Source organism: Pterocles gutturalis, unplaced genomic scaffold (assembly GCF_000699245.1).
Source record: "Pterocles gutturalis isolate BGI_N339 unplaced genomic scaffold, ASM69924v1 scaffold26979, whole genome shotgun sequence".
NCBI classification, from domain to species: domain Eukaryota; kingdom Metazoa; phylum Chordata; class Aves; order Pterocliformes; family Pteroclidae; genus Pterocles; species Pterocles gutturalis.
Window position 1 is genome coordinate 7936 of NW_010131457.1, and position 24771 is coordinate 32706.

General features: G+C 37.4%; 1 protein-coding gene across 1 annotated transcript in view; it reads left to right on the forward strand.

Annotated features, from left to right (window-relative positions):
* GTF2A1 (general transcription factor IIA, 1, 19/37kDa) overlaps positions 1-16303 on the forward strand; it is an 18222-nt gene extending 1919 nt beyond the window's left edge. Inside the window, 7 exon segments of the mRNA XM_010080619.1 lie at positions 1-131; positions 3820-3884; positions 6081-6156; positions 7980-8113; positions 8897-9217; positions 11304-11393; positions 15698-16303. The exon segment at positions 1-131 is cut by the window's left edge and continues 29 nt beyond it. Of these exon segments, the coding sequence (XP_010078921.1) occupies positions 1-131; positions 3820-3884; positions 6081-6156; positions 7980-8113; positions 8897-9217; positions 11304-11393; positions 15698-15805 (925 nt within the window). The 3' untranslated portion in view covers positions 15806-16303.
* Positions 16304-24771: the final 8468 nt, after the last annotated feature.

The window sequence follows — 24771 nt, forward strand, 5'->3', positions numbered from 1 at the left end:
GCAACAGCAGCAGCAGCAGCAACAGCAGCAGCAGCATCATCACCACCACCATCACACACAACCTCAGCCGCAACAGACTGTGCAGCAGCAGTCTCAGCCACAACAGGTCCTTATTCCAGCATCCCAGCAAGGTCAGATTTGCTCTCTAATCTCTCTGGCAAAAAACTCTCCAGTTAGACCAACTCTTTAGGATATTTTAAATCTAGGGCAGGATGTTTACCTGGTGGATAACTTCATGTCTTTATGTTAAACTTTGTCTCTACTTGCCTCTGTTTAATGGGTGAAGAGATCTGTCTTGGCGAAAAATGTCTTGGTATTTGTGTTAGTCATATTCTTTAGAAGATTTTGGAAAAGCTGAATTGTTCTCTTGGTCTTCTACTATATAACGGATATTTTCAGAATACATGACTTACAGAGTCTGTCAAAAATCCATTAAGCAGCTCTAATTTCAAGCCAATATATATGTGAAGGCAGTTTAGTCATCAGGTAGTAATGTCGTTAGGATAAATTTAATTTTAAAAGATACTGTTCAGATTAAGTGGATGCTAGGACATGAAAAATACTTGTATAACAGTTTGAGTATATGTAGGAGATGGCTTTTCATATTAGGACAAGTTTCAAGTGAAAAGCATAATGGCTGGGTATTGTGGTCTGAAAATACTGCACACTGTATAGGTATGGGTGTTTAAGGTATGTTTTAGCTATCTGTAATAGTATTGTTTCTTGTCATCACTCTTGTGTATTCTCCATTAATAATTTAAGGGAAACATTTTCACCAATTACAATTTCATTCAAAACCCAAGATAAATACTCCAGGATTTTACTGGATGTATGCTGTGTAAACAAATCTGCCACCTGTGAAATGCTTGAGCTGAGTTTTGAGTGTGCTGTTAGAATTGTAGCATAAAATATTTATCTGTGGTGGTCAGTCACAGACTTCACTCTTTTTATCAGGTTTCAGGGATCAGAACTGATGTTGTCATAGGCACAAAAGATGGCTATGGGTTGATTTCCCACCCACTTCCCCCCCCTGCCCTCCAGCAAAAAAAAAAAAACCACCCCAAAACACAAAACCCCCCAAAACCCAACCACCATATATTCAAAACAGAGGAGAACTAGTGTGACAGGAACCTGTTATTGTTTGGCTTTTTTTTCTCTTGGTGTGGTTTTTTTTTTTTTACAGTTTGCTTTTTATTTGGTTTTGGTTCTGTTTTTTGTTCTTACAGTATTTTGGCTGGACGTAAATCAGTTTTGACTGTTGGGATAAAATTAATTTTGAGATTAAGACTCTTAAATTCACACGGATTCAAGTGATCCAGGTGTCTCAGTTCAAGTTACAGTCAGCAGAGCCTGGAGAGTCTAATCACGAAGACCTCTAGTGGCTTCTTAGCTGAATAGCTGTGAATCTACTGACTAGATTTCCTTCCACTAATATGGAGGTCCCTGTTATCCTGTGTAAGATCCTGTCTATAGTAGTACTCTTAAAATTGACTATTGTTCCCCAGTTGTATGGCTTATTGACCAAATGACAGTGTGGAGGCTAAATGAAATTAGGATATCAAAGCACTTTAATCACAGACATACACAGTTTTATGAATTACATGACTTCCCTACTCTGTGAGGGAGATGGTGGAGTAAAGGAATTGAGTGAGTTGGTGTCATGGTTTAAAGACCACCACACAGCGTCTTGCTAGAACCTCATGGGTTGAGGCAAGGACAGGGAGGTTTCACTCACCACTTATGGTCACAGGCAAGAAATAGACTTGACTCGGAAAACACCACAAAAAACCAATTAAATTTGTTAACAATATTTACAATAAAAAACAGAACAAGATAATGAGAAAGAGAACAACATATTAAAAAGACATTTCTCCCCTACCCCTCTCTTCTTCCCAGGCCCAAAGGCTTTGTTCCCAATTTTTCTACCTTCTTCCCCCTGCAGCGGGGCAGGGAATGGGGGTTGTGGTCAGTCCACCATGTGTTGTCTTGGCCACTTCTTTCTCCTCAGGGGAGGGCTCCTCACAATCTTTCCCTGCTCCAGCATGGGGTCCCTCTCACGGGAGAGTCCTTCACAAACTGCTCCAACGCGAGTCCTTCCCACACGGGGCCACAGTTCTCTATAGTAACTTCTCCAGTGTGGGTCTCTTCAACATATTCATGGCATCCTTTGGGCATGGCTACATCTCCATGAGCTACACGTGAGCTCTGCTCTTTATGGGCTGCATGGGGACAACGTCTGTCACCATGATTCTTCACCATGTGGCAGGGGAATCTCTGCTCTGGGGCACCTCCTCCTGCTCCTTTCTCTTCACTGGCCTTTGTGTCTGCGTAGTTGTCTCTCTCACATCCCACTCCTCTCTTGGCTGCAGGTTCTCCTGGTTCTCATGGTGGCCATGGTGGAGGAGGCTGGGGCTGCGGTGGGTCGGGTTGCAGAAGAGGCTGAGGAGGCAGCTGGACAGACTGTCTGGTTAGTCTGGACCAGGCCCTGCCCGGGTCTGTGCCGCCCGCTCCCTGCGCTGTGCCCCCTCTTCAATCTGTCATTAGCAGAGGCACGGATTGACTCAGCCCTGGCCAGGGGCAGGTCTGTCCTGGAGCTGGGGGAACTTCCAGCCGTTTCTCACAGGGGCCAGCTCTGTAGCGTGCCCCTGCCCTGCTACCAAAACCTTGGAGTCAGGGGGTGAGGAACTTTTAGCCGTTACGTGTAGGAGCCTTCACAGTAGCCCCTCCTTTGCTACCAGAACAGAGTTGGAGGCAGGGGAAACATTTAGCAGATACCTACAGGAGCCATTGCTGTGGCCCCTCTGTTGTTACCAAACAAAACCCACCACACAAAACCATAGTTGGTGTAGTGGTTCCTTACATGACCTGGTGCAGTCTCAGAGGGAGGTCCGGATAGCCAGCATGGTGGTTCCTGCTGTGCTGAGTGTGGTCCAGGCCCAGGATCATGAGATTTTCTTGGGCTCTTTTGCCATCCCTGGATTCCCTGAAAGTTGGAGAGATGGCCTCAGATTTTCGTGCACGATTGTGGGGCTTCCCTCTCCAGAATATTTTCCAGAAATACTCAGTTACCCTCAGTATTCTTAAGTGTCCTTGGTTATAGGATTGGATGGAGAATGCCTTCTCAGTGATTGGCCTGTTGCTCTGTCATTTCCAAATTTGCTGTCACTGATGTTGGCAGAGGCAACTGGCTTGTTCCACAGGCTTGGGCACTTTTGCACTTCTAGATGATCAACAAGTTGTTGATAGTTTGGCTATCTATTTCCTTTAGCACACCAAAACTATTCTATGGTTTCGGACAGGTGGTTGATCATATTTCATCTGCTTCTGCAACGTTAAACAGAAAGTGAAGATCATGAGCTTATGTTAAAAGCTGTGCTAACTACGCTTAACTCAGGCTAACTGCTGCATCCTGTTAACATACTCTTCATCTTGCAACAATCCTTCCTTAAGTTTGTCTTAATGGTTAATCACTTTCAGTTGATGTTTTTGGAGAACTCTGATACTGGACATCAGCAAGTTTATCAACATTTCACTGTAATACCTTTAATTTCAGAAATTTATTTTAAACCTTGCTTTATACATGGTCACAGTAGGTAACTGAAGCTGTTGAAGTAAGATCTGTAAAGCCAAGATATCCATACCACTGCTGCTGTTGTATATTGTCTTGAGGGTAAAAATAAGACCAGTGACAGCTGAGTAGCTGTTTTGTTATGAAGCTCAGCTGATGTTTGTGTGATTTTCTTTCTAAGTTATCCTGGCTTGAATGTTATTTTGGGCAGAGTGCGTGGTTTTCATGAAATGCTATTTTTTTGTTTCTAGCACCTCAGCAGCAGGTTATTGTGCCAGACTCCAAGCTGATACCACACATGAATGCGTCAGGCATGGTAAGAAAAGCAGAAGTTCATACATACATATGCTGTCATTATGTAAGTTGTTTTGATTAACTAGTAAACATGAATCTGGTATTAGTCATCAGATGCTTAAAAATAATTTAGGACATGCTGGTAAAGCTGTCTTCCATCTTTCTGAGTTTTGCTGCTGCACTGACAGTATAGGAGCAGTAATCCAGGACTTCAGTTTTGGTGACAAATCCAGGACTTACCTTAATCATCTGCTTTAAATGTATTTAACCAAAAGTTTGGGTTTTTTTGGCCAGAAACTAGAGTACTGTTGGTGTGAATCTGCATGATGATGTGCTTGTCATATATCAACACAACACTGTTAACTGGTGCAAGCATGTTGTATTTGCTAGATGCAGGAAACAACATTAACTACTCTGAAACTTAAGCTTATATCAAAGGAGAGGTTATTTAGGAATTCACATTGGTCTTTTCTGGTCACATAATTTTGATTCATTAATTTTGTAATAGCCTATAAAACTAGTCATTTTACCCATTTCTTGCAGTTTTTATCTGTAGAGGTTAATTTTGGTTATCGTATGTTGCTTTAAACTCCCTGGCCTAGTTAAAAAAAAAAAAGCTCACAAAACCATGAAAACAACAGCCAATATAAGTTACATATGCATATTAAGACCAGAATTCATTACATTTTTACCACTTTTATGATAAAAGCACATGACACAAACTTTCATGATCAGTCAGAGCTGTACAGCTTGCTTGGTCTTCACTTCTCTGTTACATGCTGACCTTATTATAGGAGAGAACCTGAACTTCTTTACTCAGAATGGCATGTTTTACCCAGAGTCTGAGAGCGCGTTAACATCTACCTTTTTCTTAGGTGTTTTACACCATTTCAATGTTACTTGTAACTTCCTGAGTCCAACACTTTAAACATTTTTTTTCTGTCTCATTCAGTTACATCTTATTGATTGTTACTGCAAAAACGAGTACTCCATGCTTTTAAAACACTGCTGCTGTCAAAATGCAGATGAATTGTATACTGCAGAAGACTACTATTCAGTAAATACTCTGTTGCAAGTTCAATTTGGTATTAGTGTTGGTGTTTATTAGAAACATTTAAGTTGTTATTAAAGAATGAATCCCACAGACCTTCAATATCTTGGAAGGCAGAGACTAATGAGAGTTTATTCACCTGCCTTTGGGACATCAGGATACCAGATAAGCACTTTTTCAGTTTTGCTTGGTGATCTCTAATTGTGGTAGTTGTAACGAATACATTGACCAGCCAGCTGGGGAGATCATATTTCTTAGGAAGTATGCACTCTACCTAGTAATAAAGTTTAAATCCCTTCAGTAGCAGAGAGTAATCTCCCATCGCTCCTTTATAGTGGAGAAAGAGAGGATTTTCTAAAGGAACTGAAGTTAGACCCTTGAAATGGAGAGGATTCTGGCGAAGTCCACCTCCCCCTGTGACTTACGGGCTTAATGCAGATTTTGAAAGTTGAAAGTTGGAGAGATGGCCTCAGATTTTGGTGCACGATTGTGGGGCTTCCCTCTCCAGAATATTTTCGCTTGTGCGATTGTGTTGGAATTCAACTTCCCTGTAAGTTCAAATCATTACCCATTGAGAGTTTTTGGCTTTCTCTTCTAACCAGCTGTCTTGAGATAAAAAATGAGTCATTCTGTGAACAGTCAGTGCACTGCATGTTTATATTCACTCAAAAGAGCTGTGTTATGCAGAACTTGAAATGGAGATTATTTGCAGAATGAAGAAAAGTGCAAACCTGATTTCTGCTTGTGAAAACAAGACAGGCAAACATGGTTGTTGCTTCAGTACCTTGTTTCTTCATATTTTTAGGCCCATATCTTTTAACTGCTTTGAGAAAGTGTAAGTAAAATTGCCACGTGAGCAATGCAGTGTTGTACTGTATTAGTAGATCAGCAGAAGAGGGAGAGCTTGCAGACAAACCAAGAAACCACATGGAACTGGTTCAGGTGTGATGCTTAGTGATTGTTGCTTCAGTCTTCCTGTTTAGGAAGAAGGAAAACAATTATGTAGTGTAATGTACAGTTGATTAATGCCTGCATTTCAATAGCTGCAGAAACTTGTGTGCAAACATTCTAAACAGCAATAAAAAGGTATGTGTTTTCAGGCAGTATGTTGTGAGATGAAACACTGGCAATAACATATGTGGTTAAAAAGGTTTTCTTGTATTTCAGAGTGCTGCAGCCACTGCAGCTACGTTGGCTCTCCCTGCTGGTGTTACTCCTGTTCAGCAGATACTTACAAATTCAGGTGACTGTCTTAACATTGAGATCAAACAATGGTTTTGAGGGTGCTTGGGAGGGAGAAATTCTGGGGTTTACTTTCTGCTATCTGTTGTTAAAAGGCAGAACCTGGGAATCCACCCTTACAAGGTAGTTCAGTCTCTTCACTAGCCTCCTGGACTCTCTTGCTCACTTATTTGCTAGTGTTCCAAACCTTGTGGTTTTGATCTAACAGTGGTGTGGGTTAGATTCTATGCAAGTTTTCCCTGCTTTTTAGAAAAGTGCATGAAGCAGGAAGAAAGTTGCTGTCTCTCCCCTTTGCCTATTTCTGAGCTTTGTGAAGCATGATCTGAGCACAGATACTAGAGAGCAGGATCACTTAATCTGTGATGCCAGATGAGGAGGGTTTTAAGGTTTCTTCTACCTGCTAAGCACAGAGTGGAATTTCTAATTTTGGTGACTATGCCAATTTTATTTTAGATTTATCGTTTCTGAACATTGTCATGCTGTACATTTAGAATATAATATGAATGTTGCTTTTATGAACAGCACATCTGATGCTTCATGTGTTTTTGTATTATGCTGATTTTATAAGCTTGATTCTTGATCTGTTCTGCATGCACAGTAAAGGAAGGAAGATCTGAGAAGGCTAATTTTCTAGAATCAGTTGCTGCTCTTGCCAGAGTAATTAATCTAGTCTGCTCAGAATCACCTGGGATTTAATGTTGCTACTTTAAATGTTTCAGTGTTTAATGGATACGTAGTTGAAATATGATTTAAATGTGTAGTTTTTCTAGAAACTAAAGTATTTCCAATTATTAAGGAAGGACATCTATGTTTGACATAGCATTGAATAATCTGCAGCTCACATTTGTTACTTTTGTTATGGTCATAAGTTTTTTTCTTCAGTTATATTTATAGTATGTTTTCTTAAACAAGGGGCTAGGGTAGTCTCTTCTTTCAGCTATGCTTAGTTATTTCAGTAAATAGGGCTTTGTATTTTGCTGTGGAGGGAGAACAGGAAATAAAATAATTCTTTCAGAGGAATGTATGAAGTTCAGGATTATGTAATTTGATTTCTAGTCCTCCATCTTTCTGATTAGAAATATGAAAAACTGATGTTGGAGTATGTCTTAGCTCTTGGTTTTCAGAGTTGGAGGCTATCTGCAAGGGTGTGTAAGTCTTAGACGTATTTTATGAAGTGAGAAATGATAAAAAATGATAAAGCTGTAGGATAATAAAAGAAAATAGACTATGGGCGTTAGGGGAACAGAAAGGAGAGGCGGATAATAAACCTAAGGATAGATTTTTCAAAAAGGCAACTGCACGATAATGTTGCAAAGTTAGTTATGCGTAGAGGAATTTCTTATAATGTGGTAATTGGAGGGAAAAGAATCTGAGGAAGGGACATAATCTGCCAGGGCCCAGGAAATACCACAGCGTTAGCAGTGGATAGAATTTTTGTGGTGTGAATACTAGTATTCCTATTTTGGTATATGTTCATTTGTCTTTCTATCTGTAAAATTGATCTCATGAAACATGAAGTATGTTAATAAGTGGGAGCTAATATTTAAAATACTGTGCTGCATTAAAAGATTAGACTTTGACTTGCATATGTACATTTATTTTTGGATTTCATACCTCGTTATTGATTTAGATGGTAAACAACCCTATTATTATTTGTTTCTGACACGGCTACTATAATGTAATATTTTTTCATTGGTGAAAGAGAAACATAAATGCCTTTCTTTAATTGTCATTGGTGTTCTTCCAGGAAACAAGCTTCTAAACTAAGATAATTTTAGAAGTAAATTTCTGCGTTTGATTAGTTTGGTATTTATTTTATTACAGGCCAGATCCTCCAAGTAGTTAGAACTGCAAATGGAGCTCAGTATATCATTCAGCCACAGCAGCCAGTTGTTCTACAGCAACAGGTCATCCCACAAATGCAGCCTGGTGGAGTACAAGCACCTGTTATACAGCAGGTAAAGAAAAAAGATTTGAATAGGTACACTTAGAAGAAAAAACATGGTAGTAATTACTAAAGAGGCTTGCATTTTTTGTGGGCAAATTGAAATAGAACACAAAATCAGAAATAGTATATTTTTTTAAAAAAAGTGTATAAAGAAGTGTGCTTTTTCAAAATGAACTATTTTGAAATGTTCTTTTCAGTGTCAGTTTTATTCTCGCCAAATTCTGACTCTGCAGTTTAACATTTTTTCTGTGTTTTCCCTGATGACAATCATATTATATGCATAATCCTAGTCTACATACTTTGAAAAAATGGGTTTATCAGTTGGAATGATTCTGTGTCACATAACATAAAGAAGAAAATACCTAAAACAAACATACTGCCCTTTGTTATTTTAGTGGTGAATACAGTATGTTTTACCAGGATTTTTGTTCAGCTACAAGGTCAACTGTGTGTCCAAACTGTGTAAGCACTGAATTTAGCATTGTATCACAGTTCTGCAATTTAAACACGAGTAACAATTTGTAGAGAGTTTTAGAGTTAAATGCTTTATAGTGAAGGTTTAAAAATAATCTTCTATTTGAATTTAAATATTCCTCTGCTGTGCTTGGAATGTGGGTGTGGCGGTAGTGCTAGCATTTTGGAATGGAAAGACAGTAGGCTTTCTTAGATTTGTAATTCTTGTTTCTCTAATTAGTGCAAGTCAGGTTGATGTGCTTTAATTGTTTTCTGTGAGTAAGTGATGTTGTGGTGTGTTACGTTAGCAGCCACAGTACTTGCAATGATATTCCATCAGGTTTTGGCTCCTATCCCTGGAGGGATTTCCCAGCAGACAGGAGTGATTATTCAGCCTCAGCAGATCCTGTTTACAGGAAATAAAACACAAGTAATACCTACAACAGTGGCTGCCCCTACACCAGCTCAAGCACAGATTCCTGCAGCTGGTCAGCAGCAGCCACAACAACAACAGGCACAACCACAAGCACCGCTTGTTCTCCAAGTTGATGGAGCAGGGGACACATCGTCTGAAGAAGAAGAAGATGAGGAAGAAGACTATGATGATGATGAAGAGGAAGACAAAGAGAAAGATGGAGGTGAAGATGGCCAAGTTGAAGAGGTAAGCTTAACGCTGTTTCAGAAGATTGGGTCATGCTTGTGTTTCATTTTAATTATTTTTTGCAGTATTTAAAAGAAAACAATCCACTACAAATAATATTATATTCCAGTGATTTTGAGAGTATAACAGGTTCTTTATTTCCCATATTGAAGGTGTGAAAACTGTGTGTATTAGGAAAGCACCTGGAAATGCACCTGGGGAAGGGCAGGGGGACACAGCAAAAACTGTTAATTGTTTGAATGCCCTTTTAAAACTTCAGCACTAATATTTCTGATGTTAAGGAGACATCAGCCATGAAATTATGAAGCCTTCATAAGGAAACAGAAATAGTCAACTCCACTTGGGACTGAGTGCGTACAAAAGCAAGGTGTTAGGAAGATTGATGAAAAGGAGAGCATGTATTTAGTTCATTGAGGAGACCAATAGGTCTAGTCTGACCTGTATCTCACTGACTATTCCATTGCTCTCTGTTACACTAGAACAAGTCTGAGAACTCAAATTTGATTATAAAGCACCTTTTAGAAACACATCCAACCTTGATTTAGTGAAATCAGGAGATAGGAGCAGGAGTGAATATTCCTTGTAACTTGTTGCATTCTTAACAATTTGTGCTTAATGTAGACTTAAATTTGCTTGGGTTTGGACTTGAGCTAACTTCTTAATAAGTTCTGGTGTGTTGCACCAAAAAGCCCTACAACAATAAGAAAAAAAAAAGGGAGGGATACTAATAAGCTAACAGTACTGTTATTTCAGTCTCTGATGGGAAACTTGGTACTCCCTAAATCTATCCCTGAAATGCATTTTGAACTGTAAAATCACTTCCACAATTATCTGCAGCCGTTCCAATTATTTTAAGATTCCATTCAAAATGTCAATATGAGGAGCATACTTAACATTTCAGAGTCTGTATCACTCATGCAGTTTATGCAGGTAGAACTCCTACTTTTTATCAAGGAGTTAAATCAGATTTTCTGTAGTACATGAGCAGTGGTGTGTAGCAGTATTTTTCTGTTAAAATTCACAGGTTCAGTTCGCATCACTTTTTCCGTTATATTGATCAGTGTTGATGTCAGTTTGAATGTTTTAATTGTTGTCTTACAAAGTGTCAGTCGTCACGCTTAAATATTGTTTTTTAATAGCATCTTAATGCTAGCATTCTTTTGATTTTTTTATATATGCCAAGACTTTATTATCAGCATGCCAGCAATCTCCTGATATTCCTGATACCTTTGTTCATCAGTGGTTTCTTAATGAATGGACCAGTTCCTTATAGCTTTTGAAATCACTTAAGTGTAGCATTACTTTGGAAGGAATTAGGACCTCTCATAAACCTTTTTCTTTTCTCACTAGCACCTTTCCCATTTAGCTTATGTATTTAGGGGTAGGTGGGAAGATGAGGATTACACAGAAGATTTAAGAAAATGTTATATTGCAGTTATTATTGGTTGTCTTAGCTTTTGAAATGTTTGTTGTTTGCATGAGATGAAAAAAACACCAACCCCAAATTTCTGCTGGAACAGACCATTGGCAGAAGGAGAAAGAATTTAAAGTAACTTTTAAGGGACATGAAAATACATTCTAGAAGGTCTGGAGAAGTTATTTTGTATGTATCTATTTGAGATAATCTTAAAGCATGTTTTTTATCCCTCCTGTAAAAACTTTCTGTGTATGTTGAGGTCTGTTTCTGTGTTTGGTACATCAAATGTGAATAAGTCATGGAGTTTCTATTTTTAATGGCGCATAGGGAGTGGTGTGACTAATGTTGCATTTCACTGCTTAGATGCTTTAGAAAAATGAAAATCTGCATGACGGTAAATTTTTTGTAAAAACAAATTGCGAGCACCAGATCATTTACAAAAAGGAGCACTGAAGTTCCAGACTACAATTGGTAAGAACATCTTCTCAGCATGGTGGGCAGGAAGGAACTGTATGTACATCAGCCCTCTGCTGGAAAACCTAATATTCCCCACCTCAAATGCATTTTAGGTCCTGTAGTTCATAGACAGACTGTAGCCTCATGTGGGTAATCAAAGCAACAGCTCTGATCTTAGTAAAACAGCATAAATTTTTGCTTGTGTTTCTTCAGGAGCCTCTTAACAGTGAAGATGATGTGAGTGATGAGGAAGGACAAGAACTGTTCGATACAGAGAATGTTGTTGTGTGTCAGTATGATAAGGTAATCTCTATAGAACAGAATTCAAACATTCTAATTTCTCTGTTCTTCCTGTTAAGTAGCAATTTTTAAGTAATATCTTTGTGACTGTTAAGTACAGGTAGATCTGTAAAGATTATACTGTGAGTGTTCATGTAAAGAATAGCTATTGTTTGTTTAAAAAAAAGCTTGTGTGACAGGTTTGTACTAAACTTGGTCATGAGTAAAGCTTAGAAAAATTTGTCTGCATTTTCTTTTTCTTCATTGTGTGTTCTTGTGACCTTTAACAAAAAGTGAGTCCTCTGGGCTCAGGAGAAGTGGACTATTGTAAGCAAGCTTGTACATTTGCCGTGGCCATGAATGGAATAAGTAGTCATTATGATTTAGACTTAGGGAAAACTGTTCCTTGATCACTAAAAATATCTCTTCCTGATGATTGAATGGCTATCACAGGAGAAAGTTCTTTCTGTGGTATGCATTCTTTACTGAAATGGCAATGTCGAATGCTTTTGCTTATTTTGCTTAAATTCTGCTGACCTGTCTTGCCTCCTCTGTAATGACTAATTTCTTTGTGCATATTTGCCCTGGAATATGCAAGGATTCATCCATGTCTGGAATTGTTTTAAATGCATCCAGATGTTATCAGACACCTTTCTACTGAGGTAGTACGCAGAAAGATTATTGAGTGTGGATTTTCTTTATTTTCCTATGGTAGATTAACTGGACTATGATGAATAAGGATCCTTTTTAAAGCAGAAAAAAGCCGTAAGATTGTTGAATAAAACCCCCTACATTGCGAAGAGTGGCTTGGTTAGAAAATCTTCAGTTATACCCAGACTCTGCTTAGACTTGTCATCAGATTCAACAGAGAATTTAAGATTGAGGAAAGTGGTATTAGCATTCACACCCCAGCCATCTGTCTCCTCTGGACTATAATCCAAAATTGCTGGTTTTGGGGCAATTCATGAGGATACTGAAGGACCTGAGAATAGAAGTCAAAAAAGCTTGTTGGGAGCTGCTAAAGCTGAGCAACAGGAACTATTCTGAAATCTTAACCCTCTTAAAAATTAAGAATGTGAACTCACTATGGAGTGGTGTCTGTTGTTAACCTCTAGTGCCTCGTGCCTTTAAAGGGCATCATCACTTATCAAAGAATCATTGTTCTGTTTGTTCCTATAAAATACACAAGATCAGATCAGTTGTTCTGAGCAGTTCCCTCTTGCACAGTGTCCTACATCAGCTGATGGTGGGTTCCTTTGGAACAATGAGACAAGGGCAAATGGGTAGTGATGCTCATGTAGAGCATTTTACCAGCCTTCATGAACTGTCTGTTGAGGGAGAGATAGTGGCTTTGTATCAAATGTCAGACAGAGGATTTTTTTCCTTAATTTGTCAGAAATGAATTTGATTATGTTCTGAATCCTTTTAAGCTTCGTCTTAACGACAAGTTTCATAAATTGTGTGATATGTGGAGAATTACCTATTTTTAACCCATTAGTTTCATATGATACCTCCTAGTTCTTCATTTAGAAGCATGTTTCCCTTTTGCTTTCTTGGTGCCTGTAATGATACTGCAGACCATCATAACCCTCCTCAGTCATCTCTTCAAAATCAGAGCTACGCTTTGCTTGGGTGTTATTTGTACAGCTATCCAAACATTTGATTGTTCTTTCATTTGCCAGATCTGTTTTATTCTTGTGTATCTTATTTGATACAATTAGATAAGATTGAGGGAGGATCAGAGCTGTTCAGAATATGGGTGAACTTTCAGTTTATGAAGTGGTGTACCAGTGTTCTGCAATAGTTTGTGTGTGCTTTTAATGCTACTGAACACAGAGCTGATGTTCTCATGGAAAAGCCTTTTAGAATATGGGTATCTCACTTCTGACTTGTATTTGTCAACTCAAACCCATTTTTTTTTCTATTCATAGAAGTTGGAATTGTTTTTTTTCTGTTGTTGCTGCCTTCATATACATTGAATGCCACCATTGTTTTATTACACAATGAGTTAGGACAGTAACATCATTCTGCAGCTCTTCAGTAACTATTCTTTTGTATCATCAGTGACATTTTGTCATTTTATAGATGATTTGTAAATTCTTAAACCATGCAGGCTCCAGCCAGCATAAGTCTCTTCTGGAATTATCTAATTTCACTGTAAAAACAGTGTTCTTACCCTTGTTTTCCCATCTTTATTCAGTTAGTCATTCATCTGAGGACCTTCCTTCTTACTTCATGGCAGCTCAGATGCTTCTGATGAGGGATTTTTGTTGAATGCCATTTGGAAGGGCAAGTAGAGTGTATAAGCCAGATGTTTCCTTTTTCACTTAGTTGCTGTTGTCACTGACTAGCTTAAAGTGAACACAGACCGAACAATAGTACTAGTAATTTATTGTTATGGTCATACCTGTTCTGGTGCTACTTTATTGTTTGTTTTGACAGCACTAATAGCAGATGATGAGACTTCCTGTCCTTGATGGAAGTTGAAAATTTGCACTGGGATTTCCTTGTTTTTATGCCTTTTGTAAAATTTCCTTAACATTTTTTAGATCATGTAATTATATTTTTAGGTTTTATCTGAAAAAGTTTATCGTAACAGCATTCCGGCTTTCTGAAAGATCTTTACTTTCTTTGAATATCTTGTTATCCTGCTGCTTAATTGTACTGGTGACCTTTTGCTCTTTCTGATGTCCATTTTGATAGGTGCAGGTATTTATTTGCTCTGTGTTTACAGTATTTTTTTTTTTAGTCTTTTGCAAAATTTACTCTTCTACCTTTAGATTGAATTTTGTTCAGTTTCCTTAATTCAGTTTTAAATTAAACATAAGAATATAAATGTAGTTAAAACACTTTTCTAGTGGATTTATTGACTTAGTAACTCTGGTTTGTGTTATGTAGTTGCTGTTAGTTCTGGTGATATTTTCTAACTTAAGGTCTGCACGCTGTCTTGAACCAAGAAGAGGATTTTGTGTTTTGTGGGTTCCTGACTTAGCTTCTTCATGAAGTGGGACTTGACTGTATAGTATCTAAACAAGCCTCAGTGCTACACATTGATGTTTACTCAGTAGGCATAAGTGAAGTCTTCCAATACAGCAACTATTACTTGTCCTTGTATCTTCTCAGATCTCTTTCACCACATTGGTCAACCTCCTTTCCTTAGGTAGTATTTGTTTGGGAATGGGCATGAAGAAAGAAGTTACTTCTGTGTAGAATGTTTTTGTAAAGAGAACATGAATAGAACAGTTTTATTCTTTGTCTTATCCTGTGTCAACAGGGATATCCATTATAACCTGAGGATACATTGTGTCACAGGTTTCTGTAATATGGACTCCCTGGGGAGCAAGAATAGAATGAATGTCTGTCTTCTCTTTTTATTTTTAATTTTTTTTGGTCCTAGTAGTTCTTGGGTTGTTGCAAACAGCCGCACTGATCTCCCAGTTTAATCTTACAAATTTGTTTTATGTAAGCCTTAAAAGGGCCAATATTTCAATATTTTAAGTGGGAAGACTATAGGTTAAAAGTTGAAGCTTCCTGCATCATCCCCAGTACTGGAGATGTTACTTTTCTCACCTGACAATGAGAATTGGAATGTAAACCGTATACAATGACTCACCATTGAGGAGAAATTGTAGAATATAAAACTAGTATGTGTACTCTATATCAGCTTGTGAATTTTGTACCATAGAGATTTTCAGACCGAAAACCTTCTAAATAATCCACTTTACTTTTAAGCAAAACTTAACTTTTGGAAACCTGGAGTCAAACTCTAATATTAGAAGTAGAGAGTTGAATAGGCCTGCTGTCAATCTGTACTTAGCATAATCAGACTAGTTTTCATGTGGAATGGTCTTTAGACAAGAGGTGCAAATAATAAAACTTAGTGTTTGATCCTTTCAGGGGTGGTTTAAAACATCAGTCTTTCTGTTACAGTGGTTGAAATGGGAATTTCTGGCTTTCAAGTGGAGTTTTGCAGCTGTCATAATCAAAGATAATTTAATCAAACCATCACATTTGGATATATCTCTCCTCTTTTTCCTTTCCAGCCACCTCTAAATATGTGCTATATGCTGTGGAATTTGGAATGCCTGTATGCTTGCATGGTTTTGTGACAGTTGCTGTCTCTGATTTAAAAAATGAAAACAGAAAACACTGCTATATGCATAGTTAGTTTTTGTTTTTCATAGCTAAATGCAAAATTGATTTTCAAGGTGTTTATAGTAATTTAGGAGTGTATGTCTAATAATTATTTTCATTTTTTGTTGCCCTTATAATTTAATTATGCATTATTACCTATGTTTGATGCAGAGTAATTTTTTCCCTGTTTTTAGATCCATAGAAGTAAAAACAAATGGAAATTTCATCTCAAAGATGGCATCATGAATCTTAATGGAAGAGATTATGTATTTTCCAAAGCCATTGGGGACGCAGAATGGTGAAGTTTTAAAAGACAAAACAAAAAAACTCGTAAAAGGAAAAAAAATCAAAAGCAGGAAAGGTTGAGACTTGGACGTATACTCCAACCAAAATGTGTATCTGCACATCAGAAATAAACAATAAAATGAAGTGTTGGAACAAACGTAAAATGTGGCAACAAAGACACTACTTCAGATGAGCAAGCCATGGACTGTAGCAGCTATAGCATTGTCTGGGAGCTGGTTTTGTGTGTTAGGAATACCTTAATTATCCATTCTACATACAGGTACCTACAGCTGGTATTTAGCATGTAAGGCTTGGTTCCTTGCCCCCTCCTTCTTCCCTTGATTTAAGATTTTAAAATACTACTTCCACTGATTGAAGGAACTCTTCCCTTTGATAGATTATTAATCTGAAAATGCTTATTGTGTGTACAAATCTTTGCTTTGAACACTTCCTTTTGGTAGTGTGGATGGTCAGAATGTTACTTTAACTGCGTGCAAGCTTTGTACAGAAGGGTAAGAATTAAGGTGTTAAATTTTAAATAACTTGTATAAGGAAAATATTTTTAATTCTGATATGCTCATTAACTATTATATCTACTTGTTGTTTCCAGTTCGGTTCCCATAAACAGGCTGTTGTTCCTAGCAGTTACAAAATGGTAAAATGATCATTTATATTTCAAAATTATTTTAATTTCATGTAAGTGATACCTTTTATTTAGGGCTGTATTTTTTAAATACTAAGCGTCTGTAGCTTCTCCCCACAAAAGTTGGATTGCTTAACTTGTTAATTATATTCTTGCTGTTTGGTGGTGGTTCAGCATCATTGAACTGAAGTGAATAATATAGTTTCCATTGATTTTTTAAAAAATACTTTGGAGACCTTTTGAATCAAATGTATAGGTAATGGCATAATAGATGCATTCCTCCATCTGTTTACTACATGTGTAGTCCAGACATCCACAAATAATTCAACAGACCACAAGAATGACTAAATTTTTAATATAGAAAATCACATAAAAATCCTAACATCCTGGCTGCAACTCTGTTAATCAAAATTCTGCTTTACTAAAAAGTAAAGCTGTAAGTTACCTGCAGCAGTTAATCTCTCTTAAGTTTCCAGGTGGTGTGTAATTTCATGAAGAGAGCTCCACAGCTTTGAGAACACAAATTTTGTTACAGTATCTCTAGACTGAAAATGAAGCAGTCAGATATGCTAAACCTTGTGTAGTCACTTCTGCGCTTGCCTTTTCCAGAGGTGTGGTTTTGAGGTGGGTTTTTTGTGAAAAGCAACTAGGTTGCTCCCCCCTCCTTCCCTTCCTCTCCTGAGAAGTGAACACCTTTTCTTCATGCATAGGTTATTCTTGCAAACCCTGCTTTTGGAAATGCCGTTACTTTTGAACAAGGAGAGGGAATGGGCATTATACTTTGGAAACTGTTGAGGAAGGAATGTTCACGTGGCTCACCATTTCAAATAAAATTGTTTCATTGAGTGCTTGGAGGGATGATGAAAAAAGGACACAGTGAAGATAATTTTAAGTAAATTGGGGAAGACCTTCATAAGCAGACATTTGAACCATGGTTAGTGACCTTTTTTTGCTTGAGAATGAAACTTGTGAAACATTATTTAACAAAGTCACAAATGTATTTTAGCAGTATATAAGGACTGCTGTAATTTTCATTGTCTGATTTAGTTGCCTCCAAGTGCATTCTTAGTCTCAGTAGTATGGAGAAAACTCAAAACATTGTAAAGAGGTTTTTTTTTTGCTGTGATTTTGTACACCTGTGCTCTCACTGATACTGACTAAATCTGCCTGTAGGGCATGTCTAGAGCCATATGGGTGTTAAAGAGCCATCTACGTAAGCTTTATGAAATGTTAATTTGATGTTTTATCTAATTCGGTCTTAACTAATGGAGTAATCATTTAGAGCACATTTTTGGCTTAGGGCTTTGAAGTGTGTCAAACTGATTGGTGTTTGCTTTCTTCTGAACAAAGCAGATATTTTTTTTTACCACTGTTGACACTTCTAGGTACAAATGCAATGAAATCAAAAATGTACCAGCTAATTCCTTCCCTCACCTTTTTTGCATCTGTTAGCAGTAAGTCTTAAGTAGTGGACTTAAGAAAAATTCCCGTAATGCTGCACAACCAAACTAATAAAAGGAAAAAAATTCCTTTAGCTATAGATTTCTGTTTATACTACTGGAACCCAGATTACTTGTACAACACTTTGTTTTCATACATCTTAGTGATTTTTCACCCACATACATATACTAGAAGCCACATAGCCTTTTTATTTATTTTTAAGAGATAGCAGAACTTTAAAGGTAACTTAAGCTTAGCCTCTTCTGAAGGACGTTAGAAGCTTTCTGAACTTGCACAGTCTTGCAATGGTATGCTTTTCAGATAAGAAGTTTTGTCTTCAAATACAAGTACCTGGGAAGTTTTTGGAAAGCCAGTCAGATACAAACACACCAAACTGTGCTCTTATTGCTACATAAAGTGTTCCTTTTTTAAATTGAAAAGCATGTTTTAATTTCATTTTATTGTAGCAGCTTGCTGTAAGAATGTAGTTTGCTTAATTTTATTATTGTACTTGAATTTTTAATCATGGTTTTAACAATGTAACTGAACAGACCATTTCATTAGGTTCCACAGAAACCATTCCTTTCAGAGGGCAAGGGATTCCCATGTTCATAGTTCATAAATTATCCCCACCCCAGAAATAGTTTTTTGGTTTTTTTTTTCCCCCCATTTAAATAGTTCAGTATTATGGAAACAATTAATGATTTCAAGAGGGCTTATGTTAAAATTTGCACAGATAATGGAGCACCTTTCTATGATGGAAAAAATGGGGAAGAATAGCTTCATGATTATAACCATGGTGGCTGATGGAAACTTGTAGAGCAACTGGGCAAAATTGGGAGTCTTGTGCCTTTTCAGTGTGCATAATACCTGTTTTGCCAGTACGACAATACTTTTTCTTGATTTCTGAGAAAGTAAATTTCCTGCAGTGCTTCAATCAGAAAGGCAACTTTTTTTGCTCTAATTGTCTTGGGTTTTAGTGTGTGCAATCATTTTAAAACATCTAAGTTGAAAGCAAATTGAAATATGTTTTCTGTTAAGGAGGTAATAGATAATTTAGTCACATGAGGAACTTTATATTGGACTATTTAAGCAAAATACATTTTTATTCCCCCTTAGTTTCTGGTTATCAACAAGATTTCTTGAAGGCTTCATACTCCTTGTTCCTGCATTGTACTCACAAGTTGCATTTGAAAATCATTCAGTTTCCTAAACACAATTTAAAGTGATAATTGTGGTCAGAGTTTATTTCCAAGAATATATGTGATTTTGAAGCACAGTTTCCAGAAAAGGGCAAAGAACGTGTTGTGTCATGTAACAGGTTTTTTTATAAATGTTTTTTCTATTTCTGCTGCATAATTAGGAGTGTTAAAATAAACTCATTGAGTCTGTGAAAATAATTCCACCATTTAACAGTTAGCAGTAATTTTGTCACTGTATAACACTACTATAATTTCTTAATTCCAGTGAAGGAGTTGGAGACCTTGTTAACTGAAGTTCATTTTGATTCAATCCCTTGAATTTGTGCAAGCTCCTTTAAAAGGAAATAAAGCCCCCCAAAATTTCCCTCAAAGCAAAACCTTCCTAATAGAATGCAATGAGATGTCCAGGAAGTGAACAGTGTTTTTTTAGGATAACACACACTGGATTGATAGTGGACTGCCTTACACAGCATCATGGAGTTTGTTGTGTGCCACCACACCCACGTACCCACCACTGAAATTAGAGTATTTTCAGACATTGGGATTATCGACTATACAAGATGAAGAAACTTGCACATTGTTATGTATTGGTGTCTGGCTTTTAAAGTCTTGTTTTCCCATTGCTGTGATTGGTTGGGAAATGTGTAAAAACCAGTCCACTGGTTTCCCTGTTGTCTGCTTTTTTCAGGCAGTTCATACAGTGTGTCTTTTAATTATTATTTGGTGGATTAGACATTGTGGAAAAAAAGGAGCTTTTTTTTAACAGGAAGAACTACCTTGGGTTAGCTATATGTACAGTCATCCAATGAGACATGTTCCAGAGTGCATAGGGTACCAATAGAATATGGAGTGGGGGAATATCCTTTTTTGCTGTTCTGAGCTACTATTGTCAACTGCTGTTGTACATATACTGTTATGTGTAAGGGGGTAAATATATTTATTATGTTTGTAAAATTCATTCTGTACAATTGCAGATCAAGGTTGCTCCTCTGTGATATACAGGATATTATGTTTCAAAGGCCATGCTTGGAATACGATTAGAGAACTTAGTATTTTGATGTACTAAGACCTATTTTAAGTTTAATATTTTGCCTTTGCAAAAACTTTAATTAAAGATGTTATTTAAAAATGTTTGCCACTTCATTTACTATCTTGGATGTTCGTGTGTTTAACATATGAGGTTTAATGCATACTATGTAATGACACTGAAGATTCTGAATTTGTTTTCATCACACACATTCTCTGTCACCTACTTGTTGAGTTTGCCTTGTAGACTTTGCACTTAACATCATCACAATGTTACAAAAAAAAAAAAAAAAACCAACCCGCCCACATTTTAATCTTGAGGCCAGACTTACATATTTATTTAGGAATTACCTCCCTATGGTAACTTGCGACTTAGGCCTGGAGACAGGAGTGCTTCAATAACTTGGAGTGTGATCTGGATGTTAGTCCTGTACATGGAAATGCAAGATAATATTGAGGAGTAAAATACAGAGTCCGTGGATGAGAGCTGGCTGATCATAAACATTTTACCTTTATCAGTGAAACTGATTTGACAGAATTGCTTTCTAGTGTAAGGAGGTGACATCTGTTTAGTTCCTGGATAAAAGAAGTATCCTGAGACATGACTTATGCTTTATTTTTAAATGTAAATTTTGAACTTGAAATTCCAATATAATTGGAAACAAAGAATGTAGGCTGTAGTGAAGTGACTTTGAAGTAATCTTTTAGCTATAGTGGTGTAAAAGTGTAGCAAAACAAGTGTTATAAGAAGTTTGGTTTTTTCCCTACTACTGTTTTTTTTTTTTCCCCCACAAACACTTTTCTTGCCCTGCAACCCTCAACACTTGGGTGAGTCTAAGAAAAAAAAAAAAAGTACTGATTTTTCCATAAAATTTGCTTTACTGGTCATCTTTAAAAGGTTTTAGAGATGATTCTGGATAGGTAAGTATCAGAAATTATGATGTTTTACCAAAAAAGATCACTGCTGTCTCAGCTTGCGTACTGTGTAAGAAAAAATGGCTTGGAAAAATGGCTGTTGTTCTGGCTAAAATATTTTCAAAAGGACCCTAAAAACAGGCGGGAAAGGAGAATGGTGACAAATTAATAGTAAAGTCAAGTTGAACCACAAACCAAACTGAAAAAAGCTGGTTCTCATCCCTGTAAGGAGAGATGAGAACTTACATCATTGTGAATGTTCACTGTGCTTTCCCAACTGTGCATGTGCAAAGTATCTCAGGTATTTTTCAGGCGAAACCCAAACACCAGATTTTTCCTATTGGTTGGATTTCTTCATGGCTTTATTATTTAATTGCAGAAGTAGGAGAGGATATGAATCTTTAGATAGTAGCATAGCTTTTAATATAACCCTGTTTAATTTCAATTACATGTAATTCCTTACAACTTGTCTTAAACTGTATCACCCTTCGAGTTCTTGTTTTGTTTTTTAACCAGTAAGTCTGTTTGTAAAATACTCTTTTAAAGACTGAAGGTCTTGCTGCTTATTTTCAGAGAAGACTCTCTCACTCTTTTTTCAAACTATTTTTTTCACCGGTACTGGGATTATGCCAAAACCACTCTAACCCTTTCAGATGTAGTGACACCTATAGTACAGTGGAATGAACTTAAATTGAACAACTTTTGACCTTCAGTGTGGCTATATAACATTCAGAAAAGTGTTTTTATGACAATTTTTAGAATTAAGACTTTCCCAATTATTTTTGTGTGAAATGCCTGTGCAATTAAATCTTTTTACATAGTATAAATGTGTATGTCCTTGCTTGACTTGAAAGAGGGTTATCTGAAATAGTGAGGTAATACGGAGAGAGAATAAATAACTGAAAATAGCGCTTTGCATTTCAAATTATAATGAGTTGCCCATTTGCATCCATAGCTCAAAACCCGCTCTCTGAAGACGGATATTGGTGAGCATTTTAAAATGACTTTTAGTGATGACTATTTTTAAAAAGATATTGCTGGGTGTGTTTGAGTTATACTTTCTAGTTTTTGTTTTAATTTCTAGTTCAGTTTTGTAAACAAAAAGTTATGGAAATTGAAAACAGTGTTCAGTTTGGGCAAGCAGATTTCAATAACAAATCCAAAACAAAGATATAACTATATTGTAAAAATAAATATTTTAACACAAAAATGTTACGTATGGAAGCATGATTCTGTCAACGTAGAAATGCTTTTCCTTTGCTAGAGATACTGAATGAAGTAGAACTGTGCTGCAGACAGCCCTCTAGATACCTGGAACAGAAGACATGTTTGAATCTCAAGAGAATTAGGATACTGCTTTACAAGTGCAGGAGCTAGCAGGATTTCATGCCAAGGTAAAGAAAAATCCTTCCTGACTAGTGATGGAGAAAACGGTTTGGACTAGCAAAATAAGGAAGGCAGTATTTTCTGACAAACCACCTGGCTTCCTGATTTTTCCAAAGGCTTACCCCTGTTTCTCTTAGGAATCCTGCTGCAAGGTCCCCGCAGATAGGACTGCTCCTGTGTCCTGCATTACCAGTGCCTGGGGATTTCATCAGACCTTTCCCCTAGGGAACAACTGGCTGATTCCAGGTGAGCTGTGTGAATTCAACAGGTAACGTGTTCTGGGGTACAGCATTTCTGAAGCGATGTATCGCAGAAGTCACCGTGTGGAAATTCTGCTTGTAGGCTTTGTTCTGTCTTGGCTTGCCTATTTTTCAGAAAAACTAAAATAGTTGCAAGATGGAAGCTCTTTCCTTCTGAGCTTACCTTATTTGAGCTTTTAACAAAGACAAAACATTAGTGCTGGAAATATTTCTGATGTACTATTTCTAGTGGACTGAATTAGTCTGATTTTAATACATAGTTTTAATCTTAAAATATTAAAGCAGCATCTAGTAAAATTCCGTGTATGTGTAGATGGTAGACGCATTGCTTGACAAGTGTGATAATAGCGATGTCAAGTTGGTTAGTAAAGGTGGAAGTACATTCACTTTGCAAACACTGCTGCACGTATCACTTAAGTTGGTTTTGGGAGGGGGCAGAGGGGAAGTGAAGCAGATCAAGTTGCTGTTAATGCTTTTTCAGAATATCTTTTTGGCTTTCATTTTTTGTCCTAAATTGTTGTCATATCCTTAAGCAGTTCTATAATTTCTCCCTGATGTTGCTGTGTATATGTTGTCACATAGCTTAAATAACTTCCAGATAAAAGGTGGAAAACATACAGTACTTCATCAAACAGAGCACGGGATTTCTTCCACAGTAGGGGAAGGACACGTAAAAGGAATCTGGAAAGAGCAAACTGAGAGAGCACAAAGGATGAAGATGAAGGAAGGCAGCCAGACTTTTTACAGAAATGAAAGATTGAGTGCAAACATACTTAGCTGTGAAGAAAAGTGTATGTAAAGAACAAAAAACTTATTTCCCTGGGCTTCTTATGGGAAAGTGCACCTGCCATGCCTCCTAATTCTCTTTTACCAGCTATGCTTCCTGTTGCTTTATACTGGCATATCATTGCTGCGTTTAACTGGAAATCTGTGTCTGGCTAAAAAAAGTGATCTGTTGTTTCCAGAGCTCCCTCTAGGCAGCAGCAGTAATACACATATGATTTAGGGCATTTTTTTGCAGTCAAACTGAAACCAGCATTGTAAATGCAGCACAAATACAACCTTCATGCTGCTTGGTATTCCAGTGCTATCCTGCATATGCCAGTCAGCAACAAGCTGTGGGAGAAGACGGACGTTCAGACAGTGCCTCAGAACTTGCAGTGATAGGCTGGTTGTACTGCTTGGGTTTGATTTGTTGCAGCTTCGCCTTCATAAAAGACAGAATGTGCTGTCATTTTTCTTCACTTTTAAAAGAAAAGCTGCTGTCATTTCAGCTGAAACTGTTCAGCTGTCAGACAGCCCACATGGGTTTGGCAGTCTGGCTGGTTGTCAGTCTCAGTTTGCAACAGGGAGGCTCCTGTTGGCAGCAAAGTTGGTCTTATAAAGAGTATCACAGTATGCATGCAAGTAACAATCCAACAATTTCAACCACATTGTGATGACTATTCAGTGAGCTCTTAGATACGTGTTATGAATGAAGATGTTTGCATTTTTTCATTCCTTAAAAAAGAGAAGAAAAATGGAGAACCCGAAGGAAGCTGTCCTCATCACAGCTGCATAAGTGAATAGTTGAAAACCAAAATGTGTGTGCTCTGCCTCCTCCTCCATCTGAACTGCATAGAGTGCAATAGTGAAGATATGGCTTCAGATGACCAAACGTACGAGGCTTGGCATGGCGTATAACCAAGACAGCCCGGAAACCTCCTAACCAAATATTAGGATAAGTTTCAAGTTGATTCATATTAATCCTGCAGAAGGTAAGCTCTTGGAAGGAGTACGTTCAGGATGGTCCCAGTGAGCTCCAAGTCTTTTGCTACAGTTGATGAGACTTTTTCATGTTTTCGAATATTTACCAAGTATTTTCAGAGTGGAAAATAAGGACAGGCAGTTATAAAAATTACAAATTTCCACAGGATTGGTATGCTGCCTAATCTGAGAACCTGATAATATGAGGTACAGTGGCAATTCATACCAATGTTGTGTGCATGGGGGTGGGGGTATGGGATGGGGGTAGGAGGTTAAAACTGGTGGCTTCAGCACTCTGTATTGACCTCATAGAGCCTGCATTTGTTCACTTTCACATCATGATTAGTCTTTTGAAGAGATGGCTC